The sequence below is a fragment of the Panthera leo genome, chromosome E1 (genome assembly GCF_018350215.1).
Source record: "Panthera leo isolate Ple1 chromosome E1, P.leo_Ple1_pat1.1, whole genome shotgun sequence".
Lineage (NCBI taxonomy): Eukaryota > Metazoa > Chordata > Mammalia > Carnivora > Felidae > Panthera > Panthera leo.
Genome location: NC_056692.1, coordinates 28086917 through 28113915, shown reverse-complemented (window position 1 = coordinate 28113915; position 26999 = coordinate 28086917). Strand labels below are relative to the sequence as shown.

General features: G+C 47.0%; 1 protein-coding gene and 1 long non-coding RNA gene across 6 annotated transcripts; one reads left to right on the top strand and one right to left on the bottom strand.

The window, feature by feature from the left end:
- Positions 1-3: 3 nt before the first annotated feature.
- LOC122206073 lies at positions 4-17674 on the top strand. Of its 2 annotated transcripts, none has more exons than XR_006196356.1 (2): positions 4-202; positions 14746-17674. It is a non-coding gene; the product is annotated as an uncharacterized LOC122206073 (long non-coding RNA). The 2 variants fall into 2 exon arrangements; XR_006196355.1 differs by lacking the exon at positions 4-202 and adding an exon at positions 14010-14529.
- MTMR4 (myotubularin related protein 4) lies at positions 1383-26999 on the bottom strand. Of its 4 annotated transcripts, none has more exons than XM_042914873.1 (19): positions 26892-26999; positions 25666-25704; positions 21863-21952; positions 21389-21505; positions 20766-20848; positions 18575-18735; positions 18367-18463; positions 18083-18196; positions 17050-17246; positions 16673-16801; positions 16133-16244; positions 15450-15645; positions 15033-15218; positions 14786-14956; positions 14480-14634; positions 6975-8373; positions 4436-4546; positions 4112-4200; positions 1383-3674 (listed from the first exon to the last, which is right to left on the bottom strand). In XM_042914873.1, exons 2-19 carry the CDS (start codon positions 25666-25668, stop codon positions 3497-3499), a joined length of 3588 nt encoding a protein of 1195 aa, XP_042770807.1. In that variant the 5' UTR covers positions 25669-25704; positions 26892-26999; the 3' UTR covers positions 1383-3496. The 4 variants fall into 4 exon arrangements, with proteins under 4 accessions (XP_042770807.1, XP_042770808.1, XP_042770806.1 ...); XM_042914874.1 differs by lacking the exon at positions 26892-26999 and adding an exon at positions 26644-26699; XM_042914872.1 differs by lacking the exons at positions 25666-25704; positions 26892-26999 and adding an exon at positions 23382-23599 and having other exon boundaries at positions 1383-1656; positions 3463-3674.

Below are 26999 nucleotides of genomic sequence, written 5' to 3'. Positions count from 1 at the left end.
GCACGAGCCTCTGCCGCGCCTTCCAACGCGTCCAATGGGGCCTCGAGTTCCCACCGCGCGGCCGGACGTGGCGCGAGCCAACCCTCCCCCTGGACTCCGCGTCGTCCGACCCTTGCAGCAGCGTGGGGCGCGGCGGCAGCAAGGCACATTTCCTCGGCGACGTCCCCAAACCGCCAGACTCCGTGGTGTTGCAGCCCACCAGGTACTATTAAGTCCTGAAAATAAATAAACCTGATTATCCATGGTGGAATACCAAGATTCATCCTGATCACCGCAACCAGCGTGTGAGGTTTTAGAATTCGGAAACTGTGCACTTGCCAATTCAAAGTCAGCCATTCTTGAGAACAAAGGGTCTAACTCTATAATCTGAGAAGCCATAAACTAAGTATAAACTAACAGTTTAATTGCTTGTCTTCCCAAAATAAGAATGGTGATGGGGGTATGGTATCCTGAGTAAACAAAGTGATCTTTTAAAGAGTAGCATTTTATGTTTTTAGATATACTCTTTTACGTCAATGTTTTGCTCAGGACAGGTTTATTCAAGGTGGGATGAGAACTGAGGTGGCCATGAGGAGGGAATCAGAATATAATTACAATCCTCTGTACCTGGTCAACCAGCTGATGCTATTTTAGACATTGAAGAGAAACCTGACATGAGATGGGGTAGAATTCTACAGTAGCCATAATGATAAATCCCTTTCTATCAATAGATAAGAATATGGTGAGAGCTATGCTGATAGAAAGGTCCATTTGGAGCACCTGGGTGACTCAGTAAGTTAAGCTTCTGATTTTGGTTCAGGTCATGATCTCACTCAACACTTTGTGAGCTGGAGCCCAGCAGTGGGCTCTGCGCTGACAATGTGGAGCCTGCTTCTCGGGATCCTCTGCCTCTCTCTCTCTCCCTCTCTTTCTCTCTCTCTGCCCCTCCCCAGCTTGCAGTCTCTTTCTCTCAAAAGTAAATAAACATTGAAGAAAAATTATAAAAAAAGAAAAGAAAGGTCCATTTAAAAATGGAAATTGGGACACCTGTGTGGTTCAGTAGGTTAAGCCTCTATCTGTTGATTTCTGCTCAGGTCATGATCTCATGTTTCATGAAATCCAGCACTCATCTCCCTCCCCCCTCACCCCCACCTTCCAGTTCTGCACCAACAGCGTGGAGCCTGCTGGGAATTCTCTCCCTCCCTCTCTCTCTCTCTCTCTCTCTCTCTGCCCTTCCCCCTCCTCACTTTCAAAATAAATAAATAAACTTTAAAAACTTTAAAAATGGAAATGGTTGGGAGGAAGGAGTATAATGTTTTAGTCCTTTCTCATGGTCAAAGAAAAAATGAGTATTAAGTTTACTTAGAAATTAAAATGAATAAAAAGACCCAACAAAGCAGCACTAATATAGAGATTTTATTTAAATTGTATTGAGTTTTTACAGCACATTGCATGTTTGTCACAACGCAACTGCACAGTTTGGATTTTTGGCCACATCATGTCACTTACACCCACAAGAGCTCTGAAAGGAGTATTTGATGAATACATCTGAGCTGAGAGCCCAGAGTCTCTCTCCAAGGCCATGCAGTATGTTCACTGATGGGACAGTCCCTCAAAACAGCCACACGAAGTAGACAGATACAGTCTCCTCAAATGTTACCACCAATCTTACTCCCCCTGAAAATGGGCAGAGTGAAGTGCAATGAAAGTTAATTAAAAAGCCACTCGCAACTGGCAGTAAATTTTAATGATTGAGAAAATGCTTGGAATTTTACGTATCAGAGACAAGGAATAGTTTGTTACTTTTTCAATGATCTCAGGAATTTCCCAGACACAAATCTCCATTATTCAACTCCGTTTAAATGAAAAAAAAAAAAAAAAAAAAAAAAAAAAAGTTCTGCTAGGCTGACCTAAATACGCCAAAACTTTTTAGGTTACATCCATGACAAGTATAAAAGCACAGATGCTTCTCTGTAGGACTAAAGAAAAGGTCAGGACAAATAACAATTCTTGTTCTAAATGCAGATCCTAGTTATTTTCAAATGAAAAATTTTTTTCTAGGAAGTAACATGAAAGTAGCAGTTAGACAGACAGCTACCATAGTTTTAAAACAGGATAAGCCTAAGTGTAATTCACCTTTTATACACCAATGGATTAAGGAAAATGTATAAAGGAAATACTAGTGGTTTCATTATAATCAAGGAGACTATATCTGTCCCAACCACAGTACATGGCTATATCACTGTATCTTTTGGTTAAGTGCCACTGGTACATATTAAGATGAAACAAAACAACAACAACAACAAAAAAAAACAATGTTTGGTCCAAATGGACACATTTTCTCTCCCAATTTTGGTATCAAGGCTTTATTCTCTTCTGTTTGGGTTCCATTGTTAAGTGCACAGAAATAGACAGCAGCATTTGTACTGAAACCCTCACATACCAAACAGCATATTCTAGGAGGTAAAAACCAAATGCTAAATTCTACCCTCAAGGTGTCAAGTGTTCAGGATAAGAAGCAGTGTGACCCAGAGGAGGCAGCAGCCAAGGGAAAGACAACATGAGGGAAGTGGGCAATGGAACAACAACAAAAATCCATTGTTTGATTTTCATGCCAGGAGAGGATCAAGGTGTAACTCCTGTGTTAGCACCAGGACAACTAGGAAAAGTCAGGCGCAAAGGGCAGGGCACGATCAGCAAATATTTGACAAGGATCATTTCTGCTTTTCCCTTCTCATTCTTCACAGTGCATACCTCAAGAGCTGCCACTGAGTAACAGAGACGACTGCCTTCGCAGCTCAAAATAACTGATTTTTGCCAGGACTGAACATCAGCAGAGCTTTCCTCTGCTCCCAAGAATGTCTGACTCCTTAGAACTGTCCCTCTAAACGGAATATTCACTGATGTTGGCCGATAAGCCAAGTGAAAAATACAGCAAAACCTCCACTTGCTTAACCAGTCTTTAAACCAAACTCCACAGAGACAGAACTACTGCAACTAGAGGGAGTGCCTCTAAAGACTGAGCCTTCATGCACAGACACAGAGCACAGAGGAACAGGATATAGTTCATTTCAAATAGGATAGGAATTCCTATCTTGTATACTAAAATCTGCTTTTTTCAAGGTGGAGGAGAGATGGATCTGTTTATCACTTGGAGTTTGGTTATACTTATGCCTTTCTATTGCTGTTTGGGGCATGTATCACCAGGCGGTATCTATGAAATCATCATCTTGTGGCCCCTAGGACAAAAGCTGGAGTCACCAGCTCAACATTAAGCTTCCAGACTCTGGGTCTGGATCAGGACCATTACCCCAAGGTGAGGGTCTCACCAATAGAGGACCTCCTGCCAAATTGGAATTCCTCTGCTCCAGTCTCATGGTACCAAGGAGGATTTCTCAAGACGGTATCTTTGAGCTCTGTTATTTCATGAGCCACACCAAGGAACCTTCAAAACTACACCTGAAGCAGATCCTCCCTTCAAACCTGCTAAAATTGGACAGGTCATCTCCTCTGGCATTCAGCTGGAAGCTGTAGCAATGGGTTTCTTCAGATGTTGGCTCATGAGTTCCCTGGCACGAGATACTTGGATGTGTTCATAACAGGAGTTACAGACGAGAACTGGGTCATAGAGCTGTTGATCAGGAATGGGCAGCTTCAGGTGGCAGCAGCCAGCACAAAATACATTCCCACAATTTCTGCCAAAGAACAAAGAGGGAAGAGCTCATCAGAAATGAATGATCCTCACGGCCCCTGAGTGGCTCAGTCAGTTAAACATCCAACTCTTGGTTTCAGCTCAGGTCATGATCTCATGGTTCATGAGTTCAAGCCCCACATCAGGTTCTGTGCTGACAGTGCAGAGCCTGTTTGGGATTCTCTCTCCTCTCCCTCTGTCTCTCCCCCGCTTGCATATGCTCTCTCTTGCTCTTTCAAAATAAACACTAAAAAAAAAAAAAAAAAAACCATGAAGGTACTCTAAAAGGCCTTACATGAGTAAATAAAGAGAAAAGTTGGCAGAAAACAAAAGTAGTCCCTATAAAGATATCTCCATTTTCAGATTAACTCAATTTAGCTCAGATACACATACATCAATCACTCCTTTTTGAGCCTTACAGAATCATATAAAACATCTTACCGGCAATGGTGTCTTCGTTTGGCCAACCAGAACTCACAGTCACAGTTATAGCAATGTGATGCCATATGGTCTGGAACCCAGCGAGTCACCTAACAGAAGGCACAAGGAAAAATTCCAGGTCCTTGTCAACAAAGTAGAAGAGCAACATTGCAACAAGGAAAGCATTCCAGGAGAAAATGATGAGGTCTGTCTTTATACTTGGCCTCTACTTGCCTAAAAAGAAGACACTCGCCCAAGAGAAGGTTCAGTTTATAGCATGTCACTCATCTCTGAGAAATATGAGAATTCAATGCTTCACAAAAGCATGTATTTGCCTGGACATACCTCAGTCTCTTTCTTATCAACAGGTTCCCAGCTTGCTTCTGAAAGGCAGTCTTCACTGTGATCAGAGCCAAAATCTTCTATATCACTGCCATCGGACTCCTTCAAACATGTCTGAAGAAAGGCAAAGACATCAACACCATCTTCACCATCACTAACATGTACTGTTTCCTATGCATTAGGTACTATTCTAAGAATATTACATGCATGGACTTCTTTAATTCCTCCCAAGAATCGTATGATGTATATTATTATCATCATCCTTATTTTACAAATAAGGAAATTAAGCACGGAGAAAATTAAAAGGTAGTAAGTAGTAAACCTGAATTTTCAACGTTGTACAGTTGACCCTTGAACAACACAGGTTTGAATTGCACAGGTCCACTTGTATGCAGAGATTTTTCAATAAATATAGTATAGTCCTATGAATGTATTATTTTCTCTTCCTTATGATTTTCTTAGTAACGTTTTCTTTTCTCCAGCTTACTTTATTGTAAGAACACAGCATACAATACATCTAACATACAAAATATATGTTAATTACTGTATTATCAGGCTTCTTAGGCTATTACTAGTTAAGTTTTGGGGAACTCAAAAGTTGTATGTGGATTTTTGACTACATGAGGGTTCAGCACCCTAACCCCTGCATTGTTCAAGGGTCAAATGTATTTTGGATTCAGACCTATGCTCTTAACCAATATGCTTTATCACAGCACGGACATATTTCTCATTACATTCTAAACCAGAGATTCACAAACTATGGCCCACAGGCCAAATTTAGCCCACTGCCTGTTTTTGTAAATCAAGTTTTACTGGAAGACAGCTACACTCATTTTTATACGTATTGTCTATGGCTGTTTGTGTGCTGTGACAGCAGAGACAAGCAGCTGGGACAGAGACTATATGTCCCACAAAGTCTAAAGTGTTTAATATGGCCCTTTACCAGAAAGTTTGCTGACTCCTGTTCTAAACCAACACTCCGAATATTAGGAAGTTGTTAGCCCTGACCATCCCATCCCAGTAAGTGGGCAGCAGGCAAGTGGGAATGTGTTAACAGAAGGAAGGGAAGTGTCCGTGTTGATGACATGATACTGTGACCAAGAAACTGACTCCTAGAAGCTTCTTAAGAATTGTGGACCCAAATCTGAAGGCTCCCAACACAACAAAGCTTAGTCTTCATCATCTCTCACTTTGATTGTTCCAAAACATCTTTTTTTTTTTTAAATGTTTATTTTTGACAGAGACAGAGCGTGAATGGGGGAGGGGCAGAGACAGACAGAGACACAGGATCTGAAGCAGGCTCAGGTTTGAGTTGTCAGCACGGAACCCGACATGGGGCTTGAAGCCATGAACCGTGAGATCATGACCTGAGCCGAAGTGGGAAGCTTAACAAGCTGAGCCACCCAGGCACCCCTGGATTATTCCAAAACATCTTAACCAGCCTCCCAACCTGCATTTCAAGTGCCTCATCCACTTGACACACCATTGCTAGAGTAGTATTCTTAAAATACAAATCTGATGGGGTGCCTGGGTAGCTCAGTCAGTTGAGCATCCAAGTCTTGGTTTTTGGCTCAGGTCAGGATTTCACAGTTCATGAGTTTGAGTCCTGCATCAGGGTCTGTACTGACAGCATGGAGACCCTGCTTCAGATTCTCTCTCTCTCCCTCTCTCTCTGTCCCTCCCCCACGTGGGTGCTCTCTCAAAATAAATAAATAAGCTTTAAAAAATATTTTAAAAAATACAAATCTGGGGTACTTGGGTGGCTCAGTCAGTTAAGTGTCCGTCTTCAGTTCAGGTCATGATCTCACGGTTTGTGAGTTTGAGCCCCATGTCAGGCTGTCTCCTGTCAGCACAGAGCCCACTTCGGATCCTCTGTCTCCCTCTCTCTCTGCCCCTCCCCTGCTCACACACACACTCTCTCTCTCTCAAAAATAAACATTAGAAAAAAAAATACAGATCTGATCATGATTCTCAGTGGCCAAAATCGTGCTGCCTTGAGGGTAGAATCCACACAAGAAGGGATCTTGAGCTGACCTTTCCAATCCCTGTCTACTTCTCCAATATCAGCTCCCACCTCACTACCCAGCTCCCTCCTCCATGGCCCAGCACACCTGTACATGCATGTCTCACACATGCACACATGCACATACACACATATCCCCATCCCTTTGTTCGAGTCATCCCATCAGAATACTTATTGCCTCCATGCTTTTGAGAATGGTATTTCCTTTTTATGGTCCACCTAGCCAAATATGACAAGTTCTTCAGCACTCACCTCAAGTACTATCTTCTCAGGAAAGCCTAAGCCCCCAACACCTGATGCTTCCTTCCAGGATAACATTTAAAAAAATCATTCTAGTTGTCTGCTTCTCTCTCCTATAGACTGTGAGCTCCTTGAGAGCAGGGACTATGTCCTTCATCCTACAGACCAGCCACCTAACACAGTGGCACATAGCAAGTACCCAATGAATAAATGTTGAATGCGTGGAAGGCTGGATGGAAAGAATATATGAATGGATGGATAGCAGTGGTGAATACTTACAAAATCATCCTCATAGTCCATGGGGGGCTCTGCTGGAGGGGCACAGCAGTGACGGATATCCAACCTCATCTGAAGCTCACGCACCTGTCGGCGTAGCTGCTCTACCTCTTGCTTGTACCCTGCTTCGATTTGCCGTAATCTATGCTGAATCACATCCGTGGGAAAGGGCAGTCCATCATCATCCAGGTAGAGAGGAGGCACTGGAGAAGGGCAGCTCAGTGGAACAGGCTTTGTGCTGGAGACCTGCTTTGGGTGACCGGACAACCACATCCGGTTGTTTTTTCCCCCTGGACCAGTACAGTGTCCATTGGAATGACTAGAACAGACCGGTGATTTCACCCCTTCTCTCTGAGCCCACTGGCCCCCAAAGCAGGGCCCTATTGCCCGCACCTGCTTGTTGCTTGACCTTTTGCTGCAACAGCCATAGGAAAGCAGCCGCCGAGGGGTGGTCTCCCCACTTGGGAATGAAGTCACCATCCCTTGGAAGCTATCCCAGTTGGATCCTAAAAAGGAAAACTCACTGATCTGGCTCTGAGAAACTGGCTTTCGGGCCCATTCCAATGGCACTTTCCCAAAGCGAGGATTTTCCAATAACTGCCCATTCCTATTATTCCCTCTTTTGCCAGTGTATTCCTCCCTATGAATCAGATCTGGCACAGAGCTGGGCTGTTCCTGGTGGGAACTCCTTGCCACAGACCCTGGGGGATCTTGGCTGAGGAAGTCAGTGCTTGGCTCCGAAGGAGTTTGGCTGGTAGCACTCAGTGGGCCGCAAAGGGTACCCAGACTGTGATCTGCAGCACATCCAGAGGGCACACCTAGCATGGAATCTAGCAGGGCCTGTTGGGGGGCACCCGAAAGGGAGTCCTGGGAAGACTCAGGAAAATCACAAACTCCATTCCATTTGTTGGAAACAACTTCGGAGAGTGTGCTGACAGCTTCTTTCTCAGGACAATGTTCAGGTGGCTCCTCTGTGCCATCTAAAGTCCTATTCAGCTCATTGTGGGCAGGAGGGTCTGGAGCTGCTGCTTCAGTCTCTTCCAAGACTTTGATCTCAGGATCAGAGATGTTGCTCTTCATTTCCTGGGGCACTGCAATACTAAACAGTTTGTAACTTGGAGAACAGCTTCTCTGACTCTTAAAAGGTTTCTTGCTCAAGTAGTCTTTCTGGCTGCTGGGCAGAGGGGAAGGAAGACCCATTTCTCCTACAGTCTGCTGAGGACCTCCTACCACAGATTCCACAAAGGTCTCTGAGCCCTCAGGATTGCTGTGCCGGGGCTCCAGGCCTACTCTGGCCTCCTGACAGTGGTTATTCAGGTTAGGGTCACTGGATGTGCGAGTCAGGGGGCTGCTTGTGTCACAGGCAGAAAGCAGATCATCCATAGATCTGGTTTTAGGTAATCTAGAAAGACAAACACACCTCCAGGTCAGTAAATGGGAGCTACCTCTAATATGCAGAATCAGGCCATCAAAGCAACATCAAAGCCAGAGTTCCCAAGATACAACATTTAAGATTACAAACAACCAATGTTCACTGCAACAAGTCTACTCTGCAAAAAGTGAAGGACATGAACTCTGTCCTCCAGAACTGAGCATCTGCCCCCAACTTTTATCAGTCCTCACTCTACACAATCTCCCTGGGCGATCTTGACCACTCCCATGGTTGCAATGCTTTCTATGTTGATGCCATCTAAATCGACTATGCTAGCCAGGACTATACCTGAGCCTTAAATCTAATGTCCAACTACCTCTATCACACTCGGTAAGATGGAAGCAAGACAGTTTTGGAGCTAGACAATACTGGTTCTGACAATGATTAGCCATATGACTACAAGAAAGTTATTTAACCTTTTAGACATGTACTATCATCCTCTGTAAAATGATCATCATAAATTATACCTTATAGAGATGCTATGAGGATTCAAACTATAGGCAGCCAAGAGCAAACTTACTAAGACTACACTCACAACTTCTCATTTTTACTGCCTTCCTTGTTAGAAATGATCTTTCCATCACAGTAGTAACCAGCACAGCCTTTTACAACCCCTTAGCAGCAGTGCATGCCTCAGAGTCCTAAGTCACCATGGAAAATTCCCCTAGCATAAAGCACTCAAAAGAGTTCTAGAAGCATTTGTGCACACCAAACGGGTAACAGACATTTTCAAGAATGTCTGATTCTTCATTTCAAAAGTCCTTTGAGCAACGAAAACTTCAGGGAAATTTGCCAGGAAACAGTGGAGACTTAATTGGACTCCTATTTTCAGATGCCTCAGTCAGTCCAGCCCACACAGAAAAATCCCTCAAAGATGGAGTTAAAATATAGCTGATTTTTTAAGTGTTTGGTTTTTGAAACTTATGGGAGTTTTTTTAGGTTTTTTTTAAGTGCTTATTTTGAGAGAGAGAGACAGAGAGCACGTGCACATGTACAAGTGGGGGGAGGGGCAGAGGGAGAAGAGAGAAACCCCAATCAGGCTCCAAGCCGTCAGCACAGAGCCTGACCCAGGGCTCAATCCTGTGTAATATGAGATATGACCTGGACCAAAACCAAGAGTCAGACGCTCACATTAAAAAAAATTTTTTTTTTTTATGTGGGGGAGGGGGGCGGCACCTGGGTGGCTCAGTCAGTTAAGTGCCGACTTTGGCTCGGGTCATGATCTCATGGTTCCTGAGTTTGAACCCCACCTCAGGCTCTGTGCTGGAGCCTGTTTCAGATCCTGTGTCTCCCTCTCTCTCTGCCCCTCCCTCGCTCATGCTCTGTCTCTTTCTCTCTCAAAAATAATAAAAAACATTTAAAAAATTAAAAAAAAAAAAGTCAGACACTCAACCGACTGTGCCACCCAGGTTTAAAAAACACCTTATTATGTTTTTTAAGTATTTTTATGTGTGATTACTTTTGTGATCAATTTTGATTTTGTGTATGTGTATGGTATGAAATTCCAGGAAGGCAATGGCAATGGTTATGATTACACAGTCTCTGGAGTCCCATAGCCTCGGCTCAAATCCTAGCTTGGCAATTTTTTAACTATGTGACCTTAACTTCTTTCTCTAAGCCTCCATTCCCTCATCTATCAGAGAAAGGTAATGGTATATATCTCTTAAAACCGTGGTGAAGATTAAACAAAACAATCCACTTCAAAGCACATCGCTCAGTACTTCCTACATTACTGCACTTACTATTTACTTGTTTCTCTCCTGCTATAAAAGTGCCGTGAGGGCAGCACTGTTTCTTATTTGAATTCCCAACACTGGCCAATCAAACAATTTGAGAAATGAGTAGTGAGCTTAAAATCTAACATCAAGTGTTCACAGCTAGGTACCAACTGAATGAAAAAGACAAGTGAGATTCAATATTTGGTGCACATTAGGAGCTCCTATAGATCTTCTAGATATATAGACAACCAGACCCATCAAAGACCTATGAATGAGAATGGCCAAGAGTGAGACCCAAGCATCTGTATTTTTAAAAAGTACCACAGCTAACTTTGGTTTTTTCCCCCCTTTATTTTGTTTAACTTTTTTATCATGGAAACTTTCAAACATACAAAAGAAGTAGAAGAGTATGAAGACCTCCCATGTATTGTTGACCCAAATTCAACAGTATCAACAGCCTGAAATCCTCAACAGCCAATTACTACCTACACAGAAGGTTTAATCAATAATGCTGGTAGAAACAATAATGCCTGAGGAGTTTAGAACAGAGACAACTCATCCAACGAGGGTGGTCAAAGAAAGCTACGTAGAGAAGGTAGGATTTGAGCTGGGTATAGCAGAATGTGTTGTACTTTAATGGAAAAAGAGAAAAGAGGGCAGGATATTTTTGATCTAGAGAAAGGTAGAACCAAGACAGGCCAGCTGTTAAAGAAAGCATTTTTTTTTTTTTAATTTGCATGCTACTTAGTCCTCCAAATCCAACTCTCCATCTTGAACTGCCTATAGCACACCTTCTCTTTGCTAATATTTCAATCCCAACCTGCCTGTATCTCCTCTTCTCTGAACTGACTCGTCTTCTCAACTTCCCAATGTCTTTAGGTTAGTACTAATATCCATCTAGTTTCTAGGCTCAGACAGTCATGACCTTTGACGAGTCCTCTTCACTTCCACACTCCCACACTCAGTCACATCATGATCTGCTAATGACTCCTCTTCAAGGATTTTAATCCTTTCCTTTTCCAAGGACTCTTCCCCTCATATCTGAATTACAACAGTGTTGGCTGTTCTCTGTGTCTCCAACTACCCAGCTCAGTGATTCATTCTCCAAAAATCCCATGTTCACCAGGTCACAATGACTTCCTACAATGACTTCCTATTGACAACTGACTCAAACTCCTCAGGGAAATGTTTAAAGCCTTCAATGAACTATCCCATATTTCTTTCTTTCTATTCCTCAGAATGGCTCCTTCCTAACCCCTGCCAGTTCCAAAGAGGTTCCTCTTTTTTTCTTTGAACTATCTCTTACATAAGGTGCATGGGTGGCTCAGTTGGTTAAGCATCAACTTTGACCCAGATCATGATCTCATAGTTCATGGGTTTGAGCCCCATGTCAGGATCTGTGTTGACAGCTCAGAGACTGGCACCTGCTTCAGATTCTGTGTGTGTGTCTCTCTCTGCCCCTCCCCTGCTCATGTTGTCTCTCTTTCTCTCAAAAATAAGCAAACATTAAAAAAAAATTTTTTTTTTTTAAACAAAACAACTAACTCTCATGTATCCAATTCCTTTGGACCCCTCTCCACTACTTATTACCAGGTATTCCATTCATTTGTTTGTTCATTTAAGCATTTACTAAAGCACCTATTATGTGCCAGGCCCTGCACCAGATGCTAGACAAAAAAGCCAAGGTTTCCTGCTTGGTCTTCCATTAAAACTTCTCTGAATGAACAGTCACCAAATGACCCCTTTCTGACTTCTCATTTCTCTAATAGCTTTGAACTACACACATTCTTACTTGCTTGGATGCTGACTTAGAAATGTTCTCTAGTAGTAGTTCTCCTATGTCTATCTTATTACAGCTTTTAAAGAATATCTTAAATAGAATCAATATCTTGTATTTCTTTGGCCCATAAACCTAGTATTAGACAACTAGTAGGTTTAAAAAAAAACACTTATTGAATTGAAAAATTAGATATTAATTTAAGACAGTGATTTTTACACAAGTCACAGAACTTACTGAGAATTTGATAAAAAGTTCTGAGCCCTCTCCCTGGCAAAGTAAACTTATAAACCTATATTCAAATTCTGCATAGTTTGGGGAAAGAGGAAAATCACAGAATTCTTAAAGCCTATCCCTGGGCAGCTGACCATGGACTCAAGACCCTAAAACCAGTAATTTATAGGGGCGTGTTTTTTTTTTTGTTTTCCTTTATAATATTCAACCAGTAATTTAAGCTATATTTTAGCTTTAAAAGTCTTCCACAAGGGGTGCCTGGGTGGCTCAATCAGTTAAGTGTCAGACTCTTGATTTTGGCTCAGGTCATGATCTCACAGTTTATAAGATCAAGCCCCACATTGGGCTCCATGGTGACAGCACAGAGCCTGCTTGGGATTCTCTCTCTCCCTCTGTCTGTCTGCCCCTCCCCTGCTCACATATGTGCTCTCTCTAAATAAATAAATAAACTTTAATAAATAAACAAATAAATAAAAAATAAAAATCTTCCACCAAGAAACAAAGATCATACATATCCTTTGAACCCAGCATTTTCATTGCTTAGAAATTTATCTGGCAAAAACACTAGCACAAATGCCAAGATACACATATAAGGTGAGACTACTTAATTGTACACCTAAAAATGGTTCAGTTGATGGGGCACCTGGGTGGCTCAGTTGGTTAAGCAACCAAATCTTCGTTTCAGCTCAGGTCGTGATCTCACAGTTTTGTGAGTCTGAGCCCCACATCGGACTCTGTGCTGACAGCATGGAGCCTACTTGGATTCTTTCTCTCTCTCTCCCACTCTCTCTGTCCCTCCCCGGCTCATGCTGTCTCTCTCTCAAAATAAATAAACTTAAAAAAATTATTTTAAAAAAATGGTTCAGATGATAATTATTATGTGTATTTGACAACTGTTTTAAAAAACTTACACATAGTTAAGGATGTTAATTAAAGCACTCCCAGTAATGGTTAAAAAAAAAAAAATCACCTGAATGATCACCAGTTGGAAACTGGTTATATAAATAATGCTACACTCTAATTTTAGACTAACATATGCAGCCGCTAAAGCAATAAAACAGCAGCTTTACATGTGCTTTACAGGGGTGACAGCCTAATACAAAGCGGGCAAAACATTTTGCAGATCAGTATGCAAAATATGGTTCCGTTTTTGTATTTTATTTTGTTAAGGTTTATTTACTTTTGGAACAGAGCACGAGCGGCAGAGGGACAGGGACAGAGAGAGAGAGAGAAAGAAAGAGAGAGAGAGGGAGGGAGGGACAGAGGATCCAAAGTAGGATCCAAAGCAGGCTCCGTGCTGATAGCAGCGAGCCCACTCGAACTCACAAACCTCAAGATCATGACCTGAGCTGACCTGAGCTGAAGTTGGCCGCTCAACCAAATAAGCCACCCAGGTGCCCCTGTTTTTGTATTTTAAAAACGTTTCTATATGAGAGCGTGGATACATGTATGTAAACATAAACATCAGGAAAGACACGGAAAGTGTTACCAGCCTGTGGGGACAAGGATCAGGGAGGGAGGACTTTCATTTTCTACTTTTACACCGTTCAACTTTTTCTAAAATAGGAACTTGTGTTACTCTTATAACGTAAACAACATTGACTGTACTTCCCCCAAATATTCAGCCAGAAGATAAACTTTAATTTTTATGTCTCCCTTTAACTTCTGGCCTTTTTGGCCAGGTGGCTCACCTGGTGAGCATCCAACTCTTGATTTTTGGCTCAGGTCATGATCTCACAATTGAAGGGATCGAGCCCTGCATTAGGCTCTGCACTGATGGCAAGGAGCCTGCTTGGGATGCTCTCTCTCCTCTCTCTCTCTCTTCTCTCTGCCCCTCCCCAGCTCACGCTTTTTTTTTTTTTTTTTTTTTTCTCCTCTTTCTCTCTCTCAAAATAAATCAAAAAGATAAAAACTTTAAATTCTGGCCTTTTCCTGTGGGAGAACATGAAGGCCATCCCTCTTCTGGAAACCACTTCCCTGAGAATCAGATGCTTCTGGAAGTGCCCCAATCAATGCCTTCTATCAGTGAACATAAATCAAGCCCATTCCCACAAACCTTCCTAAAACAGTCCTTTCTGTTCTGTTCTCCTGTCCGCTGCTTGGCTATGTCACAAAGGGTGAGAGCAGCTCCAGGAAAGAAGGTAACCAATCTTATCTTAGGAGAGGACCTTGAAGACACACAGAGTACACTCCATGCTAGCTGCAAGTCCTGGGCCAAGTTTCTCCTTCAACTATATCAAGAAGTTGCTTTTAAATATCTCATAAAAGAAGGAGAACGTTAGGCTAGACACAAAGCAGTATTGCCTTCCTGGTGGAGAGAGAAGAGAGCAAGAAAGGATCTTCTTACCTGTCCAGAGAACGGCCAGAAAACTCCTGGCTCTGAGCCACCGGGGAAAGGTAAAGATCCATGGTCTCTTCCCCAAGTGTACATGGAGACGACGCTGGCAAATAAACAGCTGTCCAGAGGTGTAGGGCCCGTACGTGACACACAGGATGCAGGACCTAGGGAAGCAGCACCATACTAGTGTTTTGTGAGCTGTTCCGGGTCCCTCTTCCTTCCCCAAGCTTTTGGCTCTACGTTCTCCCCACTGACTCACCCTGTTCTCCTTACAGGTCTCGAAGAAGCACTGACAGGATAAGGGTTTGGACTTACCATGTCTGAGCCAGGTGTGTAGAGGAAGTTATGGAAGTTCTTATTGCCAGCTCGCAGGAGAGCCCACACAGAGCAGGTCCGCTTATAGATGTTGCGCTTCTCTCGCTCCCAAGGGTTGTTGGCCAGGAACGTGCCGTAGAGGCAGGAGTATGTGTGCTGCACCAGCTTTACCTAGAGGGCCAAGACAGCTTGCAAATGGGAGCCTCGGCCACCTTCTCCCTGACCCTGGCCACAGGCTTTAACTTACCAGGAATGCTTCATTAAACTCAAACAGGCAGGGGAACTGCTTGAGCAGCTGATGAACGGAATCAAGCCACTGGAGGAACACAGGGCATTGCTCATTTTGGTCCTCTGCATTCTCCTGGTGGCCACAGCGATCTCCAAACTTGTGCCCAAAATCCAGCCAGTCAGACTCTACTAAAACTTGGAAGCCCTGCGAAAAAGAGAGTCCAAGTATAGGGCCTTTCTGGAAAGGCTGGTATGCTACTCCCCAGGGGATGCCCGAAGCAAGGAGCTGGCAGCTTCAGAGAAGAGCAGAACCAATCCTACAACTCAAAGCCACCCATGGCCTCCACTGAAAGATCCCCAAGACAGATCCAGAGGACCCAACGCCTTCTCCGCCCCCCTTTCCCTCTGTTCTTTCCCACCCAACCCCACTCAATACCTCCAACGTCCTATAATATGGGTCCAGTAGTATTTTGGCCAGGGCTACAATCTGCGGTGTCCGGTCCCAGCCATCTGAGCAGTGCACCAACACAGGCCGGCCTTCCCGGTCTACAGTATTAGCCACAAGTACGGCTGCCTTTAGCATCACCGACAAGTGCTGTAGCCATTTGGTGCTCTCCAGTGCCGACAACCAGCTACACAAGAGCAGAAATCAAGTCTGTCACCAAGGGCGCTGAGGATCCAACGGTCTCTTCCACCGCCCATGGCCAGCCACAACTAATGAAGTCCCTAGGGAGGGCTGAAGCCAAGCGGTCCAGTCCGTGGCCTTTCTGCCAGGAGGTATCTGGCAGGAAAGGAAGGAAGACAAGACCTGAGGTAGACAAGAGACTAGGGACCGAGAGAGAACGGGAAGCATCACACGCACATTTAGCCAGTCTTTCCCCAGTTCTCTGTGTTCTTTAGGTAGGAGAGGATCCAAACAAAGGGAGCCCAGTGTCCTGTGGCTGTTCCAAAGTGTTGGCTAAAAAGCAGAAGGAGTGATCTTGGAACTGGCCCACTGCACCCAGGCTCTCAGGTCTCCCATACCTCTATACTCCCCAGTTCCCTCTCTCACCTCCTAAGAACTAGAACTGGGTGAAGGACAAGACAAGAGAGGATGGAACTGGGGCAGGGACCACCTACTTGCTGGGATCAGGCATCTGGCTACACACAGCCCGAAGGTACTGGAAGCTGTTCCGGATGGCATGGATATTGGCCATTCCCATGAACACGACCTCACAGTTGGGATAGTATTCTGTAGACATACAGAGGAGAGTGGAGCATAAGAGCATGTCCTGAAAACAGGGGTCCAGGACAAGTGGGCCAGGCTTCCTTGGCAGTGCAGACCACTTATGTCTGGACGCTCAGGAGCCATATACTAACGGTAGTAATAATGATGTTAATGACAAATGATAGTCCTAGTACTACTAGCAATGGCAATACATAGTAAACTCTCAATATATAGTAGCTTCTCTAGCCAGTAATTGTTATTATCATCCCCATTTGACAGATAAGAAAATAAAACTTAGATTAAGCAATTTAGTCATAGCTAGTTAAGTGGCAGAGTCCCGATTCCAAGCCAAGTGTTTGGCTCTTTCCACTGCACGAGCTGCCCCCAGGTCCCTCCTCACCAAAGCCACCCAGAGCACAGACTGACTGCAGACACTGGGGTAACAGCAGTACCTTCACACTCACAGCCTCCACCCTTGGCCCGGTTGGCCACAGCCGCCGTGTAGGATCTGGCATCCAGGATCAGCAGTTTCTGGGGGGCCGCTGTGCTCTCCACTCCAGAGCATGCAGTCAAGGAAGAATCTAAACATGTGGCAGGGAACAGACCCTGGGTCAGCCAGCCCAGCCTCACCCTACCCTGGGACACTCCCTTTCAGAGGAGAACATACAACTATAGTCCCCTGCCACCCCACAGCTTCCCAAAGGGCAGGGACCCTGGCACCCTGTGTGTTGTCATCTTCTTCCCATCCTCTCACTGGGGACTCCCTGAAAGCCAATGAGACCAAGGAGGGGACCTGCTCCCCAGGGCGTCAGCACCACCCACACCTTACCGAAGTCAGTGTCACATGCCTCGCTGGCATCACTATTCCCAGTGCTGAGGGAGCCCCCAGTGGCCCTTGTCCCCGGGTCCAGAGCACAAGCTTTAGCGATGGACGTGACCAGATACTCATCATCAGCATTGCGCCAGCCCCACCAGCTGATCTCAGGCTGGCTGCAGCGGGCAATTGCAGCCCCATTGCGTAGGTGTCTGACAAAATGGAAGAAGCCATCATGCCCTTGCCAGTTGCAGCTCCCACCCCCCACGCCTACTACCAAGGCCCCAAGAACTAAGATCTCCAGAGCCAACAGGGGCTACCAGTTCACCCAGGCCATGATAATAAACACCAAGAGCCCTTGACATATCTAGAGGGCTTTATAGTTTAGAAAGTGCTGTCATACACATTTCTCAAATAGGCTCTGTGTTGCCAGGGTGACCTTGACTTCTTGAATCTGCACAGCACCTGCTCCAGGTACAGACACCAGCAGGAGAGCAAGCCTGAGCCCAGAGCAGAACAACTCCAAACCTCCTCGCTACTATATGCCTCGCTCTATGTTAGCTATATAATGTTCTACTGCAGGGAACCAGCAAGCTTTTTCAGACAGAAACAAACAATAAATGTGCAGCTTCACACGTCATAGCCAGTCTCTGTCATACATTCTCCTTTCTGGTTTTCTTGGTTTTTGTTTTTTTTTAATAACTTTTTAAAAATATAAAAATCATTCGTAGTTCTGGGCTGTACATAAAACAGGCTGCAGGCTAGATTTGGTTCACATGCGACAGTTTGCCAACTCTTGTTCTAATGCAACATTTTACACACACACACACACACACACACACACACACCCTCCAAAAAAGAGTAAAGTGAATGTACTCTCCAAAAGCCTCATCTTTAGGAGAAAAAAACTGAGGCAGTTTTTGATTTGAAATTATTTCATTCCCTGCAGGGTGTCAATTCCCGGTCAACTAGGACAAATCTCCAGTTTTGACTCTTTCCTTATTGCATAAAAAGTATCCTCTCTACTTCCTGTCCCCTACTGCCTCACCTATACACAACCACCGGGATCCGCTTCCAGGAGCGGAAGGAAGCCACGTTCTCCAGCTCTTTGTCTGTGATCCATACAGGAACCAGCAGCTTCTGGGGGTAACTGGGGCACAATCTGCGAAGAGAACAGATGGGATCACCAAGCTTGATCTAAGACATGTGATGACAAGATCCCCAGGGATGGCTTTGTGAGTCAGGAGTCCTCCCCTCACAGAACCAGGGGCTGTGCCCGGCAAGGTCTAAGTCTAGATTGGTATTTTGGTTCCCCCGCCCCTGCCCTCTCACTTGTAGTTGCTGTTGATGTGGGAGACTCTCCAGACATTCTGCAAATCAAAGCCCATCCTCGCGAGCTCAGCCTCCTGGCGACATCTTATGTGCTCTCCTGCAACACAGCCCCCACGCCTGTCAGCATCCAACAGAACCATGGCCAGGGGTGGAGGAGGGTAAGAACCAAGAGACAGGAAATCTCCCAAAGAAAACAGCCTGGCCTTACCTGGCTGACATAGGTGAGTATGCTGGTCCTCCTCAGTCAGCCCCAGGCACCAGGCATGGTAGGCAAAGGCAAAGAGGTCTTCAGGCTTGGCAGGTCTCGCCGTGGCCCGGCTTAGCCGTGACAGCCACTCTTGGCACTGCTTGAAAGTGGAGAAGTGGCACCTGCCAGGCAAGAAGCCACAGAGTGAGATAAGAGGCAGGTGTGCACTGGGGCCATAAGGGTCAAAAACAAGGCCACAAGAAGGCTGTGGGGAGAGGAGGCTTTAAAGCAGAAGGTAAGGCATGGGGTTCCTGAGGAGAACCAGGGATACTGGTGAATACCCAAGAGAATTTATCTTTTTGACAATTCTCTTCCCAAGAACTCTAGTCCTTGAGACATACTTGTCCCTTCTAGTGGGGGGCCCTACCATTTCATTTCTCATATCAAATCTAAATGCTACCGCATGTCCTTGAATGTCTGCTATTCCACGTTATCTCCCATGACTCCTGCTTCAGGCAGGAAGTCCTGTTCACATCATTCCTGTCTCCTTGTTTCTTCACTTCTGCTTGATTATACCTCGTCTTGGCCAAGCCACATCCTACTGACACTTTGAAGATAGTTCTGGTCACAACTCTTTTTTGAAGCCTTCCCAGCCCACTCCATTTTAAGACCCCTTCCTCTTTTATTCTTAATATGCTTAGAGTATTAAACAGTATGTTTTTCCATAGCATACTGCCACTGTTAAATCTTCCTTCAGCAACTAGACCTCAACCTCCCTGAAGGGAAGGCCACTGTGGATTCTCTTTCTGAATCCCTACAGACCTGAGCACATGACAGCCTCTAAACTGAGCATTCTTTTAATAATCCGTGGAGTCATTCCAGATTCCTCTTTCTCTCATATCCAATCTGAGAGCAAATTCTGTCACTTCTACCTTCAAAAATCTGACCACTCCTCACCAGTTTGACCACCACCACGCTAGCAAGGCCATCATGCTCTGTCACTTGGCTAACTGCAATAGCTTAACTAATCCCTCGGCCTCTGCCCTTGCTTTTGCCCCCAACTCACTTCCATCTATTCACAATATAGGGCCAAAGCAATTCTATAAAACATTTAATCAGATCACATCTCTCCTTTGCTCAAAACCCTGCAGCGGTTTCTCATTTACCTCAAAGTAAAAGCCAGTCATTATGACAGCCTGACACCCCCCCTTACCTCTCAGATCTTACATTCCACCACCCTCACCCACATGCACTCCACTCCAGCTATACACTAGCTTCCTTGCTCTTCTTCCAATATGCTAGGTACATACCCACCTCAGGGCCTTTGCACTCGCTGCTCTCTCTCTCTCTGGCACCCTCTTCACTCAAATATCCACATGGTCACTCTCTTTAGGTCTTGACTCAAATGTCACCTTTGCAATGCAACCTTCTGTGATCACATTGTTTAAAGCTACAACCTTCACCTCCATAGCACTCCATATCCCTTTTACCTGCTTTATTTTTCACCTTTCATTACCATCATTTAACATATTTTACTAATTATTTACTGCTGGCTATCTCCCCGATGGAATATAAGCCCCATGAGGGTAGGAAATTTTGTCTCTTTGTTCCTGCTGTATCTCCAGTGCTTAGAACAGTCTGCCATAGGAGCACCTGGGTGGCTCAGTGGGTTAAGCATCCAACTTCGGCTCAGGTCATGATCTCGTGGTCCGTGAGTTCAGGCCCCACATTGGGCTCTGTGCTGACAGCTCGGAGCCTGGAACCTGTTTCAGATTCTGTGTCTCCCTCTCTCTCTGACCCTCCCCCATTCATGTTCTGTCTCTGTCTCAAAAATAAATAAACGTTAAAAAAAAAAAAAAAAAAAGAACAGTCTGCCATAGAGGAGAGTACTCAATAAATGTATGTTAAGTGAATTAATAAACGAACCAACAATAAAGTAAGTGCTGTATGCTAACCCTAGGTGCTTTCTCATACATTATCCTATTTAATCCTTATGACAACCCCATGAGCTATGCATTATCCCCATTCTTCCAGGTCAAGATACTGTGGGTCAGTAAAGTGACCTCCCAACCTAGACAGGGCTTCTACCTTTTCTTCCAAATGGGGAAAGTGAGGCAGGATTTTTCCTTTCTTGCTGCAGAGAAACCCTGCATCAGAGAGGCCTGGGCAAGACTAGGGCCAGAGGACCTGCGTGCAGCCCCGTTGTTCTCACCTCACCACTTTGGAGTCCTTGCAGGCAATGTGCAACTGGAACATATCACGGCTCTCTACACTGTCAATCATCCGGAGGGGGACCTTCAGAGGAAGGGCAAACGAAAGCTCAGATCCCCACTCTCACCCCTCCTCATGCCCACCCCAGCCCAGATGCTGATATATCAATACTAGGAAGGAAACCCACATTTACTGAGGGCCAGTTAAGTGCCTAGGAACTGTGCTGGGTCCTCTACATACAGGGCCTTAATTAATAATCACAAGAACCCTGCAAGCCAAGTGTTTTCACAACAAACTATTAGGGAAGAAATTGAGCCTGAGTAGGGTGACTTGACCAAGGCCACACGGTTGGTAAGTGGCACTCTTCAGACAATGCCACTGCACCCCTTAGAAGGGCCAGGAACATAGTAAAAGGAAAGAGAGAAGAGGGGATGGAAGAATAAGAGACAGGCAGAAAGACAGGCCTATAGCTAGGAGAACGAGGCAGGAAAATAAAAGGTTGGTGAGAAAAAGAAGGGAACCCCAACTGTTTGGAGACACGATCAAGTAGAGTATTGGAACAATCCCACCTTGAACCAGACAGGGATTCTACCGTGGTTGTGGGAGAACAAGACAGGAACTCACGTTGATGACAGAATCTTTAAACTTGATATGCAGTCGGTAGTTGGAGATGGCAATGAGGGCATCAGCTGCCCGGCCCAGGAACTCCACTCCCTCACCCTGCAGCACTGTAAAGGGCACCTGTTGAAGGGCAGAGGAACCCTCAGTCCAGAAGTGAGTCACCCCTCCATTCCCCTCCCCAAACCCTGATCTGTGGGATTCCCTCTGGAAAAGCTGGGCCAAGGCAGAACAGAAGAGTCCTCTCCACGGTAACAGCACCAGGCAACAGCTGTACAGGAAAGCTGCCTTTCCCTCCCTGGGGCCAAAGGCTCTACAATGCACATGTAGACAGAGTCCCCTCCCTCCAGAGAGCTGGAAACAGGAAGCCAAAGCCCAGAACTAGATTCCCTTGGAGATATTTTTTGAGGGGAGGTTAAAAAAGGTGTTTTTAATTGGGCAGAGAGTTCAACCCACCCTGGGCCCCCAACTCCTCCTTACCTGCAGATTCTCCTCCTCTTTCACTAGTTCCTTGGGGGGAAACAGATCCTTGGCTTGGATGTACTCCAGGCTGGGGGGCCCTTCCTCACCCTGTGGGGAAGGCCTCAGCCCTAAGTCACCAGGCTCCATTTGGCCCATTAGGTCTCATTCTGCTCCCCTCCCCTCAACAAACCGGGATACACCCCATACACACTTGTAAAGGTTCTGGTCACCAGAGGAGAGAAAAGAGGCCTGGCTTGGTTGGGACAGGGGGGTACTCAAGCCTATTAAGCCTAAGGGAAGAGTAAGGTCCAAAGAGGACCTGGGAATCTGCACTCCTCAAAAAGCAGCAGAACCAAATAGAACCAAAATTTCCCAAACGGAAGAGAGAGAAAACTAAGGAAAAGACTAATGTGAGGGTAAGACAGAAGTAAGAATGGGAAGTGCTGTCCTGAGAAAAAGGAACCAGGTGTGGTTGCTGGTTTTAGAGATGAGAGGGAAAACAGGCACCTAAGACCACGACCTGTCAATCTGGTGGGTGAAGGAGACAAAGAGGAGTGGGTTGGGGGATTCAGTCCCAAGCCTCTAGAGGGCCTTCATGGTTGCTTTCAAAAGGAGGATGTCTTTTGGAGCTGAGCTTATCTTCCAGTTAGGCCCACACTGCTAAAGAGCCCCACCACCTGCCAAGCAACCTGCCCTGCCCCCTGATCAGAGGGGAATTCCTAAGGAATAACCACAGCAAGCAGAAGTAACTCCTCTCCCAACCACCAGGGAGGGGTGAAGAGGGGATCCACGCACCTGGGAGAAACCGGGAGACCCAAGGAAGGCCAGGGGAGAGAGAGAGGAGGCCTGGCAGCCACCCACGAGGGATGGGGGAGGGGGGTGGTGAGAGGGGAAGGGTGGGAACATCTGAGAGGACAGATGGGGGAAGCTGGGAAGGAGCATTAAGCCAAAGGGGGTGGGGGAGGACTGGGAATGATGCAGAGGTACAGAGCCCTGCAGAGGCAGGGAAGATGGAGAAGAGAGGCTGTCTGGGGGACAGTCAAGGAGAAAAGACTGGCGTGTCAGGTGAGGGATGGAGTGGTAGAAGGGGGAGGGGACTGGAGCCAGGGGAACAGCTCAGACATTCTGTGCTCCCCGACCTGCCCCCCTAACATCCCAGCCACATCCCACATCCCCATGCAAGGATGCAGCGGGTGGGACCAAGATGGAGAGGTGGAGGTAAAGGGATGTACCCCTGCAGGGCGGGGCCTGGAGATCTGCAGTCAAGGGCAGTGGCTCCGGGGCCAAGATGGGTCAAAGAACTTCCATCCCGTCCTTCCACATCCCCCGGCACCCGAAGATGAAAGCAAGTCCAAGAAAGAAAAGGGAACCACCCGCCGCCCCCCGCACCCCCCCCCCCCCGCCCCGCTCCCCTGCCCGGGGCCTAGGGAAGGGGGATGGGCGAAAATCCGGAATCTCAAGGGTTGGCCCTGGGCGGGGCTGGGGGTGCAGCATACACTAGGACCCCTGGGCCCCCGCAGGCGAGGCCAACACTTACGAAGCAGCTGAGCATAGAGCAGGAGACGCGGGTGGTCAGGCTCATGGTCGCGGGCGGTCTGGGCCAGCGCACATGTCCCCGGAGCCGCTGCGCTGCCCGCCAGTGCCGGGCGCCCGCCGCATCCCGGCTGCGGTGCCTGCCAGGGGCAGCCGCGGCGGCCAGGAGGCGAGCGCGCTGGTAGCGGGGCCTCCGCGCGACTCCCGCGCGCCTCTCCCCTACTCTCCACAATGGAGCGAGCCCGGCTCCGCCCTCCCGCACGAGCGCAGAAGGGAGGGGAGAGACCCAGGCCGTGAGAGGAGGGATGGGGCGGAACCTTACGGCCCCGCCCACAGTTCCAAGGCTCCTCCCTCCTCGGAGCCCCTCCGCAGCGTGCGAGGGCGTCCTCTGGGGAAGTCTAGGGGCTTTCGAAGTCTGGGGTGCGGGACTGCCCCCAGATCGCGTGAAAGGGTAAGGCAAGACCTCCTACATCTTTTCATTTCCCATATTCCCAGGTGAGCCACCCCACACCCCCCTTTTCCCACTCCATCCCCATGCTCTCCCCACCTTGAGTTCCCTCAAAGCCTGTTCTGAATTCTCAAAATGGAGCTCGCCTACCTCCACCCAGTGACCTTTCCAGTTCCAAGGCTTCTTCCTTTCCCTCCCAAACCACCACCCACCATACCCCTGTCCATCAGTGTCCTCCCATCCCCTAACGTCACTAAATCCCGTTCCCTTTTTTTGCCTCTTAGAACGTACACTGATCTATGCCAGTTAGTCACTCCACACTCCTGAAAGGGAAGTTCTCTAAGTGTTTTATTCCAAGACCCCTGCCCAACCCTACTCTTTTAAGCTCCACATCTCCCTTGTTTCACATCCTCTGACATCTGGCTAAGAAAGTCTTTCTTGGAAAAGAATTTTTTAGGCTGGGAAAGAGAAGACTGGAACTAAAGACCACAGAAGCATGCAGAATAAAACTTGAAACCCGAGAGTATGGAGGGAGTTGGGTAGAGGGCCAAGGAATAGAGAGCAGTGAAAGGCTCAAAGTGCCACCAGGAGTCACAGAAGGAGCTGGTCAGAATCCCACACTTTCCTGTGCCTGGTTACTTTCAGAAACCACGGCTTTGGTTTGGATTTGAGGGCAAGGGAAGAATAGGAGAAAACCTGACATTGCATTAAGCATCTACTATGAGCCATACATGTTCCAAATATTATCTCACTAAAACCTTTCAGCTCCCCAAGAATTAAGCCTTATCCTGTTTTACTGGTGAGACATCAGGCTTAAAAAGAAAGTATGCCATTTACCTAAGCTATTTAAGTGGTGGTGCTAGGATTCAAAATTAAACTAGGCTAACCCTGAAGCCAACAGTCTATTCAGGGTATTACAGAAAAGAAAAAGGAAAGGGGCTATCAGTTGGTGGGGACCAAGACCAGCAAGCTTTCTAAGAAGATACCAGAACAGTACCGCACACACCACATACCCACATGCCTAGGGAGGGAAGGAGAGAGTCCTCTCACCAGCTGAATTCCCTAACATGTCCCTAAGTACAGAAGATACCTAAAGGAACTGAAAAGAGCAAGGGCCTGGTATGGGCCAGGGCCTACAATTCTCCACTCTCTTCTCATCTCACTGCTTCCTCTCCTAGTTCTCAGGGATAAAGTAAGGGGTTCCCTGAACTTGAGGTGAGACAAGGGCACTTAGAGTCAGTGGAAGAGTATACAGGATCATTACAACCCCCTCCCTAACCCACCCCCAGCACAGCCCAGTGATATTCTGGGCATCTTGAGGCTGCTGTCCTGCTGTATATCCAGTCAGCTATTGGCTGCAGTAGCTTAACAGACAGCAGCACCTTAGAGCTGGAGAAGCCCCAGTGTTTTGGTGGAGTCACTCCTGATACAGGACCCACAATATCCAAGGGGCCCACTAGGAAGTACAAGAATCTTGAGATAAAGGAGGCCTGGTTTTTCAGGCCAGAACAGAGAGAACAGAGAGCTTCCACCAGGGACCCAAGAAAAGCAAGAGAAGGGCCATTATAAAAGGCTAAGAGCGCCAGTGGTAGGTAGTATAGGGAACGCATGGCATAGCATGTGCAAAAAAAGACTTCTACAGGCTTCCTGTCCCAGGGCCATATACTGGCTGATGTTTTGCAATCTACAGAAACCCTAATTTATTTCCAGCGCAGATGAACCCGTTTAGGAGATGAACAGAGTAGCCTGGAGCTCAAGGTCCAGGAGGGGCAGGGCAGCTTCATGGAGAAAGACAGGATTACAGAAAACACAACGATTTGAGGAAAGGGAGAGTACTCACCATTCTACTGTGGTGAGGGTCCTGGCTGCCTGCTTCTTACTGTAAGAAGAAAGAGAAACATAGGATTCAAGAGCACCATTAATATTACCTTAGAATCAGCAAATGCCACACACCTACTCCGGACCTCTACAGAGAATCTCACAGAGAATCCAGCCTCTCCACAAGTCCCGCATTGCCAGACAGAGGCAATGCGAGCTACATGGGGAGAAAAGCAACAAGTGATTCTGCAGGGCGTGAAGTCAGTTACAAAGTTCTGGAGCAGGAATGAGTGTCATCCAAAATTATTCAGCAAAATTCAAGAGTCCTGATTCTGAGACCCGAAGGAGAACACTCCAAACCCTATTCTTTTTGGGAGAGCAAAAGAACTTACAACTCTGAAACGAGAAGCTGCACAACCAAGACTTACTTCAGGCCTTGGTAGGGATATGAATCCACAGGAATGCTCTGCCAGCCTCTAAGTCTGGGAGTAGCACCCACCTGACCTGTTTACTGGGGGCAGAGTCCAGAGCAGAGGACAAGAGGGAGGGGACCACAACCTGTGAGCAGAAGGCAGCGGCGTTGGATAGGTCCTGCTGAGTGTACTTGACACCAAGTGGGATGCAGGATTGTGGGAGGCCACACACAACAGGGACAGAATCAGACCAGTTCAAGGCCTCCGAGTCAGTACCTGTCAAATGGGCCTAAGCAACAGAAATTCAGGATGGGCCTCCTTGGCCCACTTAGGGAGCCAGGCCCCGGTTTTACTGACACTTTCCTTCATGCCTGCTATCTGAGCTCAGAAGCAGTCCAGCAGTGCCCTGCGCAAGTCTGTGGGGATAAAAGCCTCCATCTGTGGTGTTGCCCGCCTCCCTGATCACAGCCCACCCTTCCTCACGGGGGAGCCAGCAAGCGGCAAGCCAGAGGTGCTGCCTCACCGCCCACTGGCACGCAGCCTCAGGGAAACGGAGGGAGGGAGGAAGGGAAGGACAAGGACCAGACCTGCGATGCCCAGGGCTCCCAGACCAAGGGGATCTGGCCCCGGGGCGAGGGGGAAGAGGGGGGGGCGGGCCAGGCTGGCAGAAGAGCCCAGGTGTCCAGGTTCTAGGGGCGGAGCCTAAAGATTCGGAGGCGGGGCCCCGAATGACAGAGGGCGGGGCTCATGAAAAGCGGAGGGGCTGGGGCGGGGCGGGGCAAGACGCAGTCGTTGCGGTTCCCAGACTGGCAGTGCACGGGGCACGGTGACTCACCCAGGCGGCGTCCGCCCGACCCTCCGAGGCCGCGCTCTCACCACTTCCGTCTCCCCCAGCTGCTGAGGCCGCGCAGCTTCGACCCCACCACGGTGCCTCTTACCCCAA

What these genes read in the sequence shown, in the direction of transcription:
- MTMR4 (XM_042914871.1), bottom strand. Translation starts at nt 23,426, where the DNA reads ATGAGCCTGACCACCCGCGTCTCCTGCTCTATGCTCAGCTGCTTC. An exon ending in CACATCAACAGCAACTACAA is followed by an intron (nt 18,197 to 18,366) that starts GTGAGAGGGCAG and finishes TTCTCTTCGCAG; the next exon opens with ATTGTGCCCCAGTTACCCCC. An exon ending in CAGATGCCTGATCCCAGCAA is followed by an intron (nt 15,646 to 16,132) that starts GTAGGTGGTCCC and finishes GCTCTTGTGTAG; the next exon opens with CTGGTTGTCGGCACTGGAGA.